Consider the following 12,484-nt stretch of genomic DNA (forward strand, 5'->3'; position numbering starts at 1 on the left):
CACATCCTCCCATATGACATTTGTGCAGTATGTTTAGGCTGAATCATCAGAATCTTGAAATTGCACAGTTGGTTGTTGTCTTGATAACAGCACAAGACTTCACGGTCTGTTTGTTATAAACTACTACAATCTCAAAGTTTGTTTGCACCAACCCAATATCTGTTTGCCATTAGCATGTCTCTTAACAATAGCACAATGCTTAAAGGTTGTTTGCTACTAATTACAACCCAAGATCTGTTTGCCTCTAACAATCAAGGCTGCCTATCAAAGTTCAACATATGTTGCTTGTTACAAAGTTAACTCTTCATGATCATAGCATAACGCTCTAAAATGGTAACTATATGGGCAGCATGACTTTCATAATCACCTATTCTGAAAACTGGATACCTATCGTAACCCAGGCACACACTCATACTTGTCTCATTTATATCACAATCGGTCCTTGATTATTGATGCCATGCATGACCATTGCTACAGTTTGGTCTCCCTTGTAGAATTCCCATCAACCACCCCCCCAATTGGCAGGATATAGAAAAGTGAAAGTATTCAGTATCTATCACTGTTTGACAAAGCAAATATCACAGTGGTCACTTGTGTGCGAATCAGGATAATGAATCTTTGAAACATACAGCTTCAAAGACCAAAGAACAATAAACCTTATCAACCTTGTCTTACGGTATTAACACAGAGCAAACGCTTTGTGGCTCAGTATCAAAGTTCATCATTAATGATATTACACCATGGTATATTGCAATATATAGTGTTTGGATTCAAACAACCATATTTCATATTTGCAATACATTCCACCCTTGGTCTAGGGAACACACTATATCAAAGCCTATTAACAATATATTACAATATGTAGGCTATAAGATATACATATTTTTATTAGCACCACATCCTTCAGTAGTGCAACCTTTGCTTCTAAGTCCTTATTCTGGCGAACTAATTGCTGACGGGCATTCTCATTCTTCTGAGCCTTACTACGTTCTGTCTTCAGATCAGCATCCATCTGGTCAACCTGAAGTGTGGCCTTTCTCAGCTTGTTATTGGCTAATTCAACGTTGTTGTGTTCTTCCTGCACTTCTTCAAGCTGAACAATGCGAGACTCTAACCGCCTCTTTTCTTCCAAAGCCAGAGCACCTTCACCTCTGTTGTTGGCAATCACATCAGCCAGTTCATCTTTTTCCTGCTGTGCTTGTCTTTTAGCACACTCTGCAGCAGCAAGCTCCATCTGCAAACGAATCACCTCTGCTTCCATACTTTTCAGTTTGTTTTTCTCTTCACACTGTTCCTCACTCAGGCCTGGCCACTGTAAGTCTTTGTCCCACTTCTTCTCCAGCAGAAGACCTCTTACAGTTTTTGTTAGTACTCCTACCTCTTCTCTGAGGGACTTATTCAGACCTTGCCATGATGCCAGGTGACCTTTGAGCTCGAAGACTTCTTTCTCTAGCTCATCCAGTCTGTGCTCCCTTTCTCTCTCAGAGCCACAGTCACCCCTAGAGTCTGAGTCATGCCGATCATCCGAGTCAACCCTCCAGTTACCCTCTGACCGTGTGTCCACTCCAGTCACCTCATCTCCCAGCCCACCATCTGTCTTGTCACGAGACGTCAGGTCTGTCAGTTGGACATATGTACTTCTTTTCCCGCTCAGTTCTACCTCTGACCTGTCCACGTCAGGAGCCGTCACTGTCTCAGTGTCTGCTGGCCCCACAGTCGAAACGTCTCCATCGTCCGACCATACGTCATCAAACAAAACAAAGTCCCGGCCCCTCTCCAAGGCATAGACTAAGTCCCGTGGTATCCCGCCCCCTTGGCAGACACTACCTTTGGTCCCCTCAAACATTACTCGGTCTACTACATAGTTCACTGTGACCCCATGTTTACAACGAACCCTGGCGTTTTTCTCGGTCAGAGATAAAACAAGCAGAGTTCCTGTCAGCGTTACCTGACTCTTTTTTCTACTGACTCTCTGAGTCCAGTCTACCAAAGACTCCTTCCCGGTGCAGCATCACGGTACACACCTGTGGCCCGTCATTATCTGGAAAATACATGCCGCACTCCTCAAAACTCATACTGACACACTGCGGTTCCCCAGACATACCCACTGAGGCAACCAGTGCTGCCATTTCCTGAACCACCCCAATTTGGGTCACTGCCCCCTCCCGGGACTTCACCCCTTTTTGGGTTACCACCCCAATTTGGGTCACCGCCTCCCTCTGGGACTCCACCCCCTTTTGGGACTCCACCCCCTTCTGGGACTCCACCCCCTTTTCAGATAGCACCCCAATTTGGGCCACCGCCACCTTTCGGGATTTCCCCATGTCCGTTATACCAGTCTCCTTAGTCCACAGTTCACACAACACAGTTTGTCTCTTTTACGATACCACACAAGTCCTTGTTGGCACCACCACAGCTCCTGCTGTCACCGATCACCGACACCACCGGCTGCTGTTCACACACAGCGGCTGGTGTCCTCTTCGTAACCCCGCCGAGTTACAGGAAGACGCTTGTCCTCTTCGTAACCCCGCCGTGTTACCGGAAGCCGCTTGTCACCTTCTTGACTCCCACTGAGTCACTACAGGCTGAGTTGAGAAAAGAAGAAAAAAAACACCACACAAAAAACACACGTGTTCTGTCTGTGTGCTATTCAGGACATACCGTCTCCGCCTGAGACCATCCAACACACAGGGCACACCGGGTGCTATTCAGGGAGCCGACCCTCCTCCCAGGGTTTCCCAACACACCGGCCTCACCAGGTCCAGGGGCTCAGCGGGTGCTCTTCAGGACATCCGCCTCCACTTGAGACTGCCCAGCACTCATGCCTCACCAGGTCCAAGGTCATACCACGTGCTCCAGGGAGATGATTCTTCTCCTAGAATCTCCAAACACTGACCCTCAGGACCTTGCTCACTGGACCCTCCAGGTACACAGTCTTTCCCACTGACCCAGGTCAGTACAACACGAACACCTGTCCGTTACCTGTGTCAGCCACACAGGTCCTCGGATACCTCTTCTCCACAGAGGCACCCTAACAATCACCAGTCTCTTTCTCAGTGACCCCGGTCAGTACAACACGGTTTTCACGACCGTCACCTGCTGGCCACGCAGGTTCTCGGACCCCTCTACCGCAGAGCTGTCCTATAAGTCTTTCTCCTGGGGAAACGGCCTCACTGGGATCACCGATCCGGACAGTGCCTTACTCACTAGGCTGCCGCACGGTTCCAGAACCACAGCCGCGCAGTGGCTTCCCCAATTGTCAGCCCTTAGCAACCGAAACTTTGCAGTCCTCTTCCGTTGCTCCCAGCAACAAGGCTACAATACTGCCCATAGCTTATTGCTTTCTCCACCAATTGTGAGGTAGCGCTGTCTTTTGGGTAGGGGATACTCGCTTAGCAGCCACAAAACTAGATCCAGCATGGGTTTTCCATAAAACAAGCATAGTCCATGCGGTTTATTCAACATCATAAACCAAAGCAATATGCAACAGCATATAAACAGCAGAGCGTCCATTATAGCTTCACTCTGTAAACCCTGTGTTCACACAGGTTTTACAATGTCCAGCATACAGGCTCTCTTAGCCTCATTTATCTCACCTACGTCCGGGTCTCCTCATGGCTGCTTCAGCTTACTGCAGACGTTCATTCCCTCACCTGGGAACACTCAGACACGTGCAGCCATTCACCACAGCCACTCCACAGGCTGTTAGCCAGGAAGCTCCATCTCAGCGGGACCTTCCACACTGGACCAACCAGGTCCCAGCATTCACCCCCATGTGACCTACCCTGGCCAGATTATATGGTCCATAGCCACGCCCACCGGGTCACATAACTCTGACCTCATCACTGGTCCTTCAAGCCTTTACACACTCTTTACAATAGTGTGTTAAACACACCCCCTGGGAGGGTTTGCAGGTAACCAGGCACGCCCATCTCTCTAGTTACCTGGAGACTTCTCCCTTATACATTGAAGCAACACCTCAGCAATATCATTGCTGTACAACACATAAGTCTCCATCCCAAAGCCACCCACTTTGGGATACCTAATGGCCATTCCGTATTCTGCCATTCATCCTTTCTCCTGGGACATCCACACAGCGTCCCCTAGCGGACTCAGTGGTTACTACACCACAGTATATACACACATAGAGTGCCTGAAGGCTTTGCACTGATATGTATAGAGCGACATACTAAAACTGCAACCTATATCCTCCGGAATTAGAAGGACTGTTGGTTTAGCTGGATTTGAGTACTTTAGGATGGTAGACCCCACACTGATTAATAAATCCCCAAATCTGACCCTATCTCGGCAGTAGCTCTCCCTACACTATCTCGATCCGGAGCTGAATGCGCCGAGCAGGGCGGCGTCCGGTCTCTTATACCCCTTATGATGCTGTGCGGCCAGCCAATCACTGCAAGACCAACAACAAAGATGGCGCGGCGTTACAGTGCCTGGCAGACAATCCCTGCATGAGGATTGGGTCTCTGTAGACCGCCAAAAAAGCTGGGTGGAGACCCGAGTTCCCACCGAGTAATCTCAGAAATGCTCAGTGCTCGCCGAGAACCGTGATACTCGGGCGACTAACGAGTAGTGGTGAGCACATTCGCTCATCACTAGTGCCTACACTTTCAGCCTTGACTGTATGTTTTATACTTGTGTAATGAGAACGGTGGAGATGGCAGAATTAGAGCTGATCATACATGTCTGACTTTTACAATATTTCTTTCAGGGTGAAGATCTGACCCATATTAATACTACAGAGACATATGTGAGGGGTGATGAGCGATGTAAAGAGGAGATTCCTACATATGACTACCCAGGTGAGTAGTAACCACTAAATACAGAGAAGTCACAGATTGTTCTAAGCCACCGATTGTGGCAACTTTATCGGTCGTGTAGTCCGGCCTTATCACAATCGTGTGATCACCATTTTGCCCTTAAAGACCACAACATTCTCCTCCACCAAAACTGATCAAATTACTTTTGTCATTGAAAGCCCTGTTTTATATAACTTGCAACCTGGAGGATTCACCTACCTAAATTAGAAGATGTTGACCCTTACCTGCCCAGATCTGTAAACCACAAAGCCAAATGACAGCGTACATAGAAAGTGCTGACAAGTTAGAAAATCATTTGAAGAAAAATATTTTGATGGGCATGTAATAGAAAGCGGAGGGTAATGATGCTGTTGGCTTCCTAGATTCATGATATCTTATTGGATGAATCTACCTTCTCTTCCTTCTGTGCTGCTGAATGTGCTCATATGGTCCCTACAAGACCAGGTCCTGGCTTCCTGGCCAAACTTCACTTTTAAGATCGACATTATTTAATCAGCAGTAAGGCCAAGTGTGAATTTCTGTACAATAACAGCAGTTTCCCTTTATCCTGACTTTTCAATTTCTTTTAAGGCCAACTAACTTCAAGCAGGATTGTGATAAACTACATAAAAAACATTACACCTGTGCCATGATATATCTCTATGCTGTGTGTGGCTGATGGCTGTAATATCCACTGCTCAAAAAAAATAAAGGGAACACTTAAACAACAGAATATAGCTCCAAGTAAATCAAACTTCTGTGATATCAAACTGTCCACTTAGGAAGCAACAATGATTGACAATCAATTTCAAATGCTGTTGTACAAATGGAATAGACAACAGATGGAAATTAATAATAAATAAACCTTGTATAAACTTGCGCTAGTTGAATGTGTCCTGGTTAAAAAACATAAAATTGAAAGGAGATACCCTATGAAGAGATCTGTTACCTTTAATGGAGCTAAAACTGGCGAGCACGGAGAAGAGTCTTCAGAAGACAGATAAATGTCCAGGTCCTTTCCAAAGATACTGCCCGACACAGCGATATATAAAGTTACTGGAGCTAAAGGGTGCTACCTCCTAGTATGCCGCCGTCCCGGCCGGTGACTGGCGTGCAGCTCGAGGTATATCACGGCAGGCTGTAGAGATAACAGCCGCCGCTTGCAAAAGCAGGCCTGCAAGGTCCAAAAACACTGAAGGACCTTGCGTGACGTCACAGTCACGTGGGAGGTCACGTGACAGGCAAAGAAGCGCTATGAGGCGCTGAAGGGGCCAGAATACAATGGCAAATCCTACGCGTTGCGGAATTCACTGATTCCTTCTTCAGGGATGGCCCCCTGGGACAAGAGTAACCCTTATATAGCCTCCAGTATGTAGCCTCCAATGACAAAACATCATATTATACATTAAAAGCAAATAGCTAAATTTCGCTGTTTAAACCATTTGGGATCAGAGTATTTAATTCAAATATCCATTTGCTTTCTACCCTGGACATTTGATGGATAAAGTTACCTTTCCTAAAGCTTCTTTTAACAATTTGGATCCCAGTCACCTTAGTGTCCCTTAAAGAGCCCCCATGATATGTAAGGTAATGGTTAGAAAGGGGGTGACCAGTGAATCTCTTACAAATATTTCGTAGATGTTCCCCAATTCTGACATTTAGGCTATGTGCCCACGGTGCGTGTTAAAACGCACACCAAAAACCGGACTCCTTCCCAGAAATCGCGCGTTTTTTTCCGCGCGATTTCACCGATTATGATCGCGATTTTGCAGCGATTTTCGTGTGCGATATTCAAGCACTTTCCAAGCGATTTGAAGCATCGCTTGGAAAGTGATTGACAGGTTGGTCACACTCGTCAAACATAGTGTTTGACAAGTGTGACCAGGTTTTTACTATTGAGGCCGCCTATGCGGCCTCAATAGTAAAATATAGAATGTTAAAATGCTAAAAAAAATAAAAAAATCGGTGTATATTTACCTTCCGGCGTCCCGCGCTGCATTCCCGGGCCACAGCATTCCCAGTAATGCCTTGCGAGACCTGTGATGACGTAGTCTCGCGTTGCTATAGCGATCTCGCGAGACCGCTAGAGTCACGCAAGACTACGTCATCACTGGACCGTGCCGCAAGGCATTACTGGGAACGCTTAGGCCGGGAATGCAGCGCGAGACGCCGGAAGGTAAATAAACCCCGATTTTTTATTTCTAATTCTTTTTTTTACAGGGGTATGGTACCCAGGGCCTGGAGGACAGTCTCCTCTCCTCCACACCGTAGGTACCAACCGCACATGAGACGCTTAACTTCCCGCATAGCCACATGCGGGAAGTAAGCGATTCTCATGCATTCCTATGGGTGCGGAATCGCGGCAATTCTTTGTGATTCCGCACAAAAGAATGAGCATGCTGCGATTTTTTCCGCGATGCGATTCCGCCGCGGAAAAAAGCGCAGCATTAGCACAGCATGTGCGGAATGCCATAGGAATGCATGGGGGGCGTTCTGTGCACGATTTTTAAACATTTTCGCTGCGTTTTCAAGCCGAAAATCGGGGCAAAAACGCTTAAAAATCGCTACGTGGGCACACAGCCTTAGGGGACGTATCGTTCGTCCTATATATAATTTATCACATGGACATGTGATACAATATATCACCCCCTTCGTGTCACAGGTGATGAAATCACGAATCTGAATCTCCATAGACTTATTCACAATGGAGAGTTGTTTCTTACTGCCTAATTTTCTGCAAGGTGCACATTTTTTGCAGGGAAAAAACCCATTTAATTGCTGTTGTAGATGGGAATTGGGGCCTGGTGTTGATATAGAAATAGAAGGGGCTACCAGGTTACCCAAATTGTTTGCCCTTCTAAAGACAAACCTGGGGCGAGCTGGCAAAACTTCCCCTATGGTTTTATCATTTTTCAAAATACCCCAGTGTTTATTTTCAATTTTTCTGAGAATTTGACTATTTGAATTATATTGAGTAATGACAGGAATCTCATCTATAATGGAATTTTCTTTATTTTATGTCTGAGGAAATGTTCCCTCGGTATGTTCCCAATATGTTCCCTGGTGGCTCGCAGGGATTGGGTATCATATCCTTTTTGGCAGAATTTTTTGATTAGAGTTTCAGCTTCAGTTAGATAGTCCTGTAACTTGGAGCAGTTTCTATGAGCCCGTATAAATTGGCTCTTTGGAATATTAAGAAGCCAACTTGGGAGATGGCAGCTTTCTAATGAAATATAATTGTTTGAGTCAGTGGGTTTATGAAATAGTTGTGTCTGAATGTGTCCTCGATAAAGATTTTTAGGTCTAAAAAGTTAATCTCCGTGAGACTAGTAGTTGCAGTGAATTTTAAAAAATAACAATTTTTATTCAATTCATCAATAAAATCAGTTAAAAGAGTAGGCCCACCAGACCAAATAAAGACAATATCGTCTATGAAGCGGTGCCAGAGTACCAGATTCGCGCGCCGCCTGCCCTCAGGAAAGATGGTTTCATGTTCCCACTTTCCGACATACAGATTTGCATAACTGGGCGCGAATCTGGTACCCATTGCGGTCCCTCACTTCTGGGAGTAGTAGTTCGCTCCATAGTAGAAATAGTTGTGAGTGAGTATAAAATAAATACAATCAAAAATAAAAGCGATTTGGTCGCTAGGTAAGCTTTTAGCCTCTGACATAAAAAATTCTGCAGATTTGCATCCCTTTTCATGTTCAATAACTGTATAGAGGGAAGTTATATCTAAAGACCCTAAGATGAAATGGTCCTTCCATTCTATAGTGTTTAAAACCTGTAAAACGTGAGTAGTGTCCTTCAGATAGGCTGGAAGAGCAGGGACTAGTTGCTGTAAGTGGTAATCCACAAATTTAGAGAGGTTAGCTGTAAGGCCACCAATAGCCGATATTATTGGTCGGCCAGGGGGTTTGATCGAACTCTTATGAATTTTTGGGATGTAATAAAAGTATGGTATCCTAGGGTGAGTGGTGTTAATAAAGTCAAATTCCTCTTTTTTTATATAACCCTTATCAAAGCCACATTTGATGAGGACCTGCATTTCTGCAAGGTACCTTTCAGGAGGCTATATAAGGGTTACTCTTGTCCCAGGGGGCCATCCCTGAAGAAGGAATCAGTGAATTCCGCAACGCGTAGGATTTGCCATTGTATTCTGGCCCCTTCAGCGCCTCATAGCTCTTTTTTGCCTGTCACGTGACCTCCCACGTGACTGTGACGCCACGCAAGGTCCTTCAGTGTTTTTGGACCTTGCAGGCCTGCTTTTGCAAGCGGCGGCTGTTATCTCTACAGCCTGCCGTGATATACCTCGAGCTGCACGCCAGTCACCGGCCGGGACGGCGGCATGCTAGGAGGTAGCACCCTTTAGCTCCAGTAACTTTATATATCGCTGTGTCGGGGAGTATCTTTGGAAAGGACCTGGACATTTATCTGTCTTCTGAAGACTCTTCTCCGTGCTCGCCAGTTTTAGCTCCATTAAAGGTAACAGATCTCTTCATAGGATATCGCCTTTCAATTTTATGTTTTTTAACCAGGACACATTCAACTAGCGCAAGTTTATACAAGGTTTATTTATTATTATTTTTATGGAGACAATTTGAGTGGTGTGTTGTCCTAATACTTGCCGCTTTGTGCTCTGTGGTTGTACGCCTTAGCGCCATTGGTATATACATACAACAGATGGAAATTATTGGCAATTATCAAGACACACTCAATAAGGCTACTTTCACACATCAGGTTTTCGGCGTCGTGCCGGAACGCCGGATCCGGCAAATGTTTTGTAAAACCTGATGTGCTGGATCCGTTTCTCTGCCGGATCCGTCTTGTTCTTGACAGAAAAAACCGGATCCGTCTCATCCGGTTCATCCGTTTTTCTATCCGTTTTTCGACGGATTACGCCGGATCCGGTTTTTAAAATTGACCCTTGTGGCCTTCCGAACGGGATTGGCTACTGGAAAACTATATATAGCGTGTTCCTACAGCCCTTCTTTGACAGGTTGGAGAGGAGAAAGTGCAGGTTGGAGAGAAGAGCAAGTTACTGGCGAAGATGGATGTTGTGATTGGAAATATTTTGAAGAATTTGGCGGATTTTATAGCGGAGGCGAATCATTTGAGGGTGATTGTTCTGGAGAAGGAGAGAGCGAGACAGCAGCGCATCAGGCATTGTAGACGACGTTTGTGGATCCACCCCATCACAGCCAAGAGAATGACGCGTGGGGTCTATTCTACACTCTGCATGGACCTTCGACGAAACCCGGCTAAATTTTTTGGATATGTTCGGATGAAAATGGAGAATTTTGATTACTTGGTGGAGCGCATTGCACACCTCATAAGAAAAGCGGACACCTATTGCCGCTTCTCTGTTTCACCCGCAGAGCGTCTGATGGTGACTTTAAGGTAAGCCACATTTATTGGATATGCTCGCATCAGAGCACACTTTCACTGCAATCTTGTTGGTGGTAGTTTGTATCTCCAAGTGTTATAGTTGAGTTTTGGTATGTAATGCTGTGATTTAAAACTAATTTATTGTTTTTTAATTCCCCACAGATTTCTTGCAACTGGAGAATCCCTTTTGTCACTGCATTTCCAGTACAGACTCGGGATTTCCACCATATCTGGAATAGTGAAGTACACATGCCGTGCACTGTGGGACTCCTTAGCTGAAGAGTTTTTACTAGAGCCCACAGCAGAGAGGTGGATTGAAATTGCTGACAAGTTTCAACAGATATGTCAGTTTCCCAACTGCTTGGGCGCTGTGGACGGGAAACATATCCGCATTGTAAAGCCAGCCGGATCGGGATCGGAATATTTCAATTACAAGAAATATTTTTCAATTGTCCTCATGGCCATCGCTGATGCGGAATACAAATTTATTGCGGTTGATATTGGGGCCTATGGCCGCTCCAATGACTCTCAAGTTTTCAAACTGTCTGCCATGGGGCGTAAACTGTATGGAAACACCTTCCAGTTCCCACCACCTAGACCGCTGCCGCAAACATCTGGTCCACCTATGCCATTTGTCTGTGTAGGGGATGAAGCCTTCCAGCTGTCAAAACACCTTTTGAAACCGTACTCTAGCAGAGGATTGACAAGACCAAAACGCATTTTAAAGTACCGCCTCACAAGAGCAAGAAGAATGGTTGAATGTACCTTTGGTATTCTGACAGCCAAATGGCGGGTCCTATTGACTGCGATCAACCTCAAGACAGAAACTGTGGACGAGGTGATCAAAGCTTGCGTGGTACTCCACAATTTTGTTATCTGCAAGGAACCCATTTCTATTGAGGACACCTCTGAAGAAACCACCTTGCAAGATTACCATGACATTACCACTAGAAGTTCTGTGACGGTTTCAGTAATGAGGGACAATTTTGCACTATACTTTATGTCACCTCAAGGCAGAGTACACTGGCAGGATGACAGAGTGTGAAAGATTTGTGCCCAACCAAACTTGTGTACCTTCTGTACCAACAGTATATACCTTTGCCAACCAAAGTTGGCTATTTTGTCATGGTCTCTATTTTTAGCTTTAGGTCACAGGTGTGTACCTGGTTGTGTTTTATGCAAAGTATTTCACCTTTTAACAAAAGTTGTGTACATTGTTAGGAAATCACCAACAATAAACACAACTTTTTAGGTGAAATACTTTGCTTCAAACACAACCAGGAACACAACTGTGGCAAAAAGCTAAAATTTACCCACAGTTATATACCTGGTTTTGAATACCTTTTTACCTTTTAAATACCCTGTATTTAACTTTTTTTTTTAAACATATTTCGCCGCAGAAAGAAATGACAGACAACCAGTGTAAACAATAATTTAACTTTTATTTAAAATATTTTTTTTTGTAAACTGTTTTTAAAGTAAAAAAAAACTTTTTTAATAAAGGTTTGAAAAAAAACTGGGCATTTTTATTACAAAACACACATTACAAATCTGTGTAGTGTGGGGTGGAAATACTGCTGGAGGGGCTGCGGGACACTTCGACACTGGGAGTGTGGAGAGAGGACTGGGATCGTGGTGGGGAAGGAACAGTTAGAGGTGATGGTGTGGAAAAAGCTACAGAATGGGTGGACATGTGGGAGGCAGAAGAGGTGGTGGGCGGTGGAGTGGAGGGTTGGGCAGGGACTGTAGGAGCAGATGATGTTGATGGAAAGTTGTATGGGGAAGGAGTTTGGTACGGGGAAGGAGTTTGGTACGGGGAAGGAGTTTGGTACGGGGCAGGTTGCTGGAAGTGGGGAGATGTCTGGTACTGGGGAGGTTGCTGGTACTGGGGAGGTTGCTGGTACTGTGGAGGTTGCTGGTATGTAATAGGAGGGGGAGGATGGAAAGTGGCTGGAGGGGGTGCAGATGTAATAGGAGGGGGAGGATGGAAAGTGGCTGGAGGGGGTGCAGATGTAATAGGAGGAGGAGGATGGAAAGTGGCTGGAGGGGGTGCAGGTGGAGGAACTACAGTGGTGGGAGGTGGAGGTTGGGAGGTAACCTGCTGTAGAGCACCGTGGCACGAATGCATTACATGCATCTGCTGGGTAGGAGATAGTGTTGCCATGCGCTCCACAACAGACCTGAAAAAGGTGTGGTTTGGCGAAGATCTTGCTTCTGAATGCATGGTTTGCAGAAGTGTCTTCACCTCCAGAATGCTGGAGTTGATCTGCTGAAAGCCT

The 12,484-nt window shown here is 45.5% G+C and overlaps 1 protein-coding gene across 1 annotated transcript in view; it reads left to right on the forward strand.

Annotated features, from left to right (window-relative positions):
- LOC141055906 (uncharacterized) overlaps positions 1 to 12,484 on the forward strand; it is a 93,728-nt gene that overhangs the window by 45,066 nt on the left and 36,178 nt on the right. Inside the window, exon 5 of the mRNA XM_073552622.1 lies at positions 4,730 to 4,820. Coding sequence (XP_073408723.1) covers positions 4,730 to 4,820 — 91 coding nt within the window. The remainder of the gene's footprint in view (positions 1 to 4,729; positions 4,821 to 12,484) is intronic.

Source organism: Dendrobates tinctorius, unplaced genomic scaffold (assembly GCF_039654945.1).
Source record: "Dendrobates tinctorius isolate UK_male_01 unplaced genomic scaffold, ASM3965494v1 ptg000192l, whole genome shotgun sequence".
Taxonomy (NCBI): Eukaryota; Metazoa; Chordata; class Amphibia; order Anura; family Dendrobatidae; genus Dendrobates; species Dendrobates tinctorius.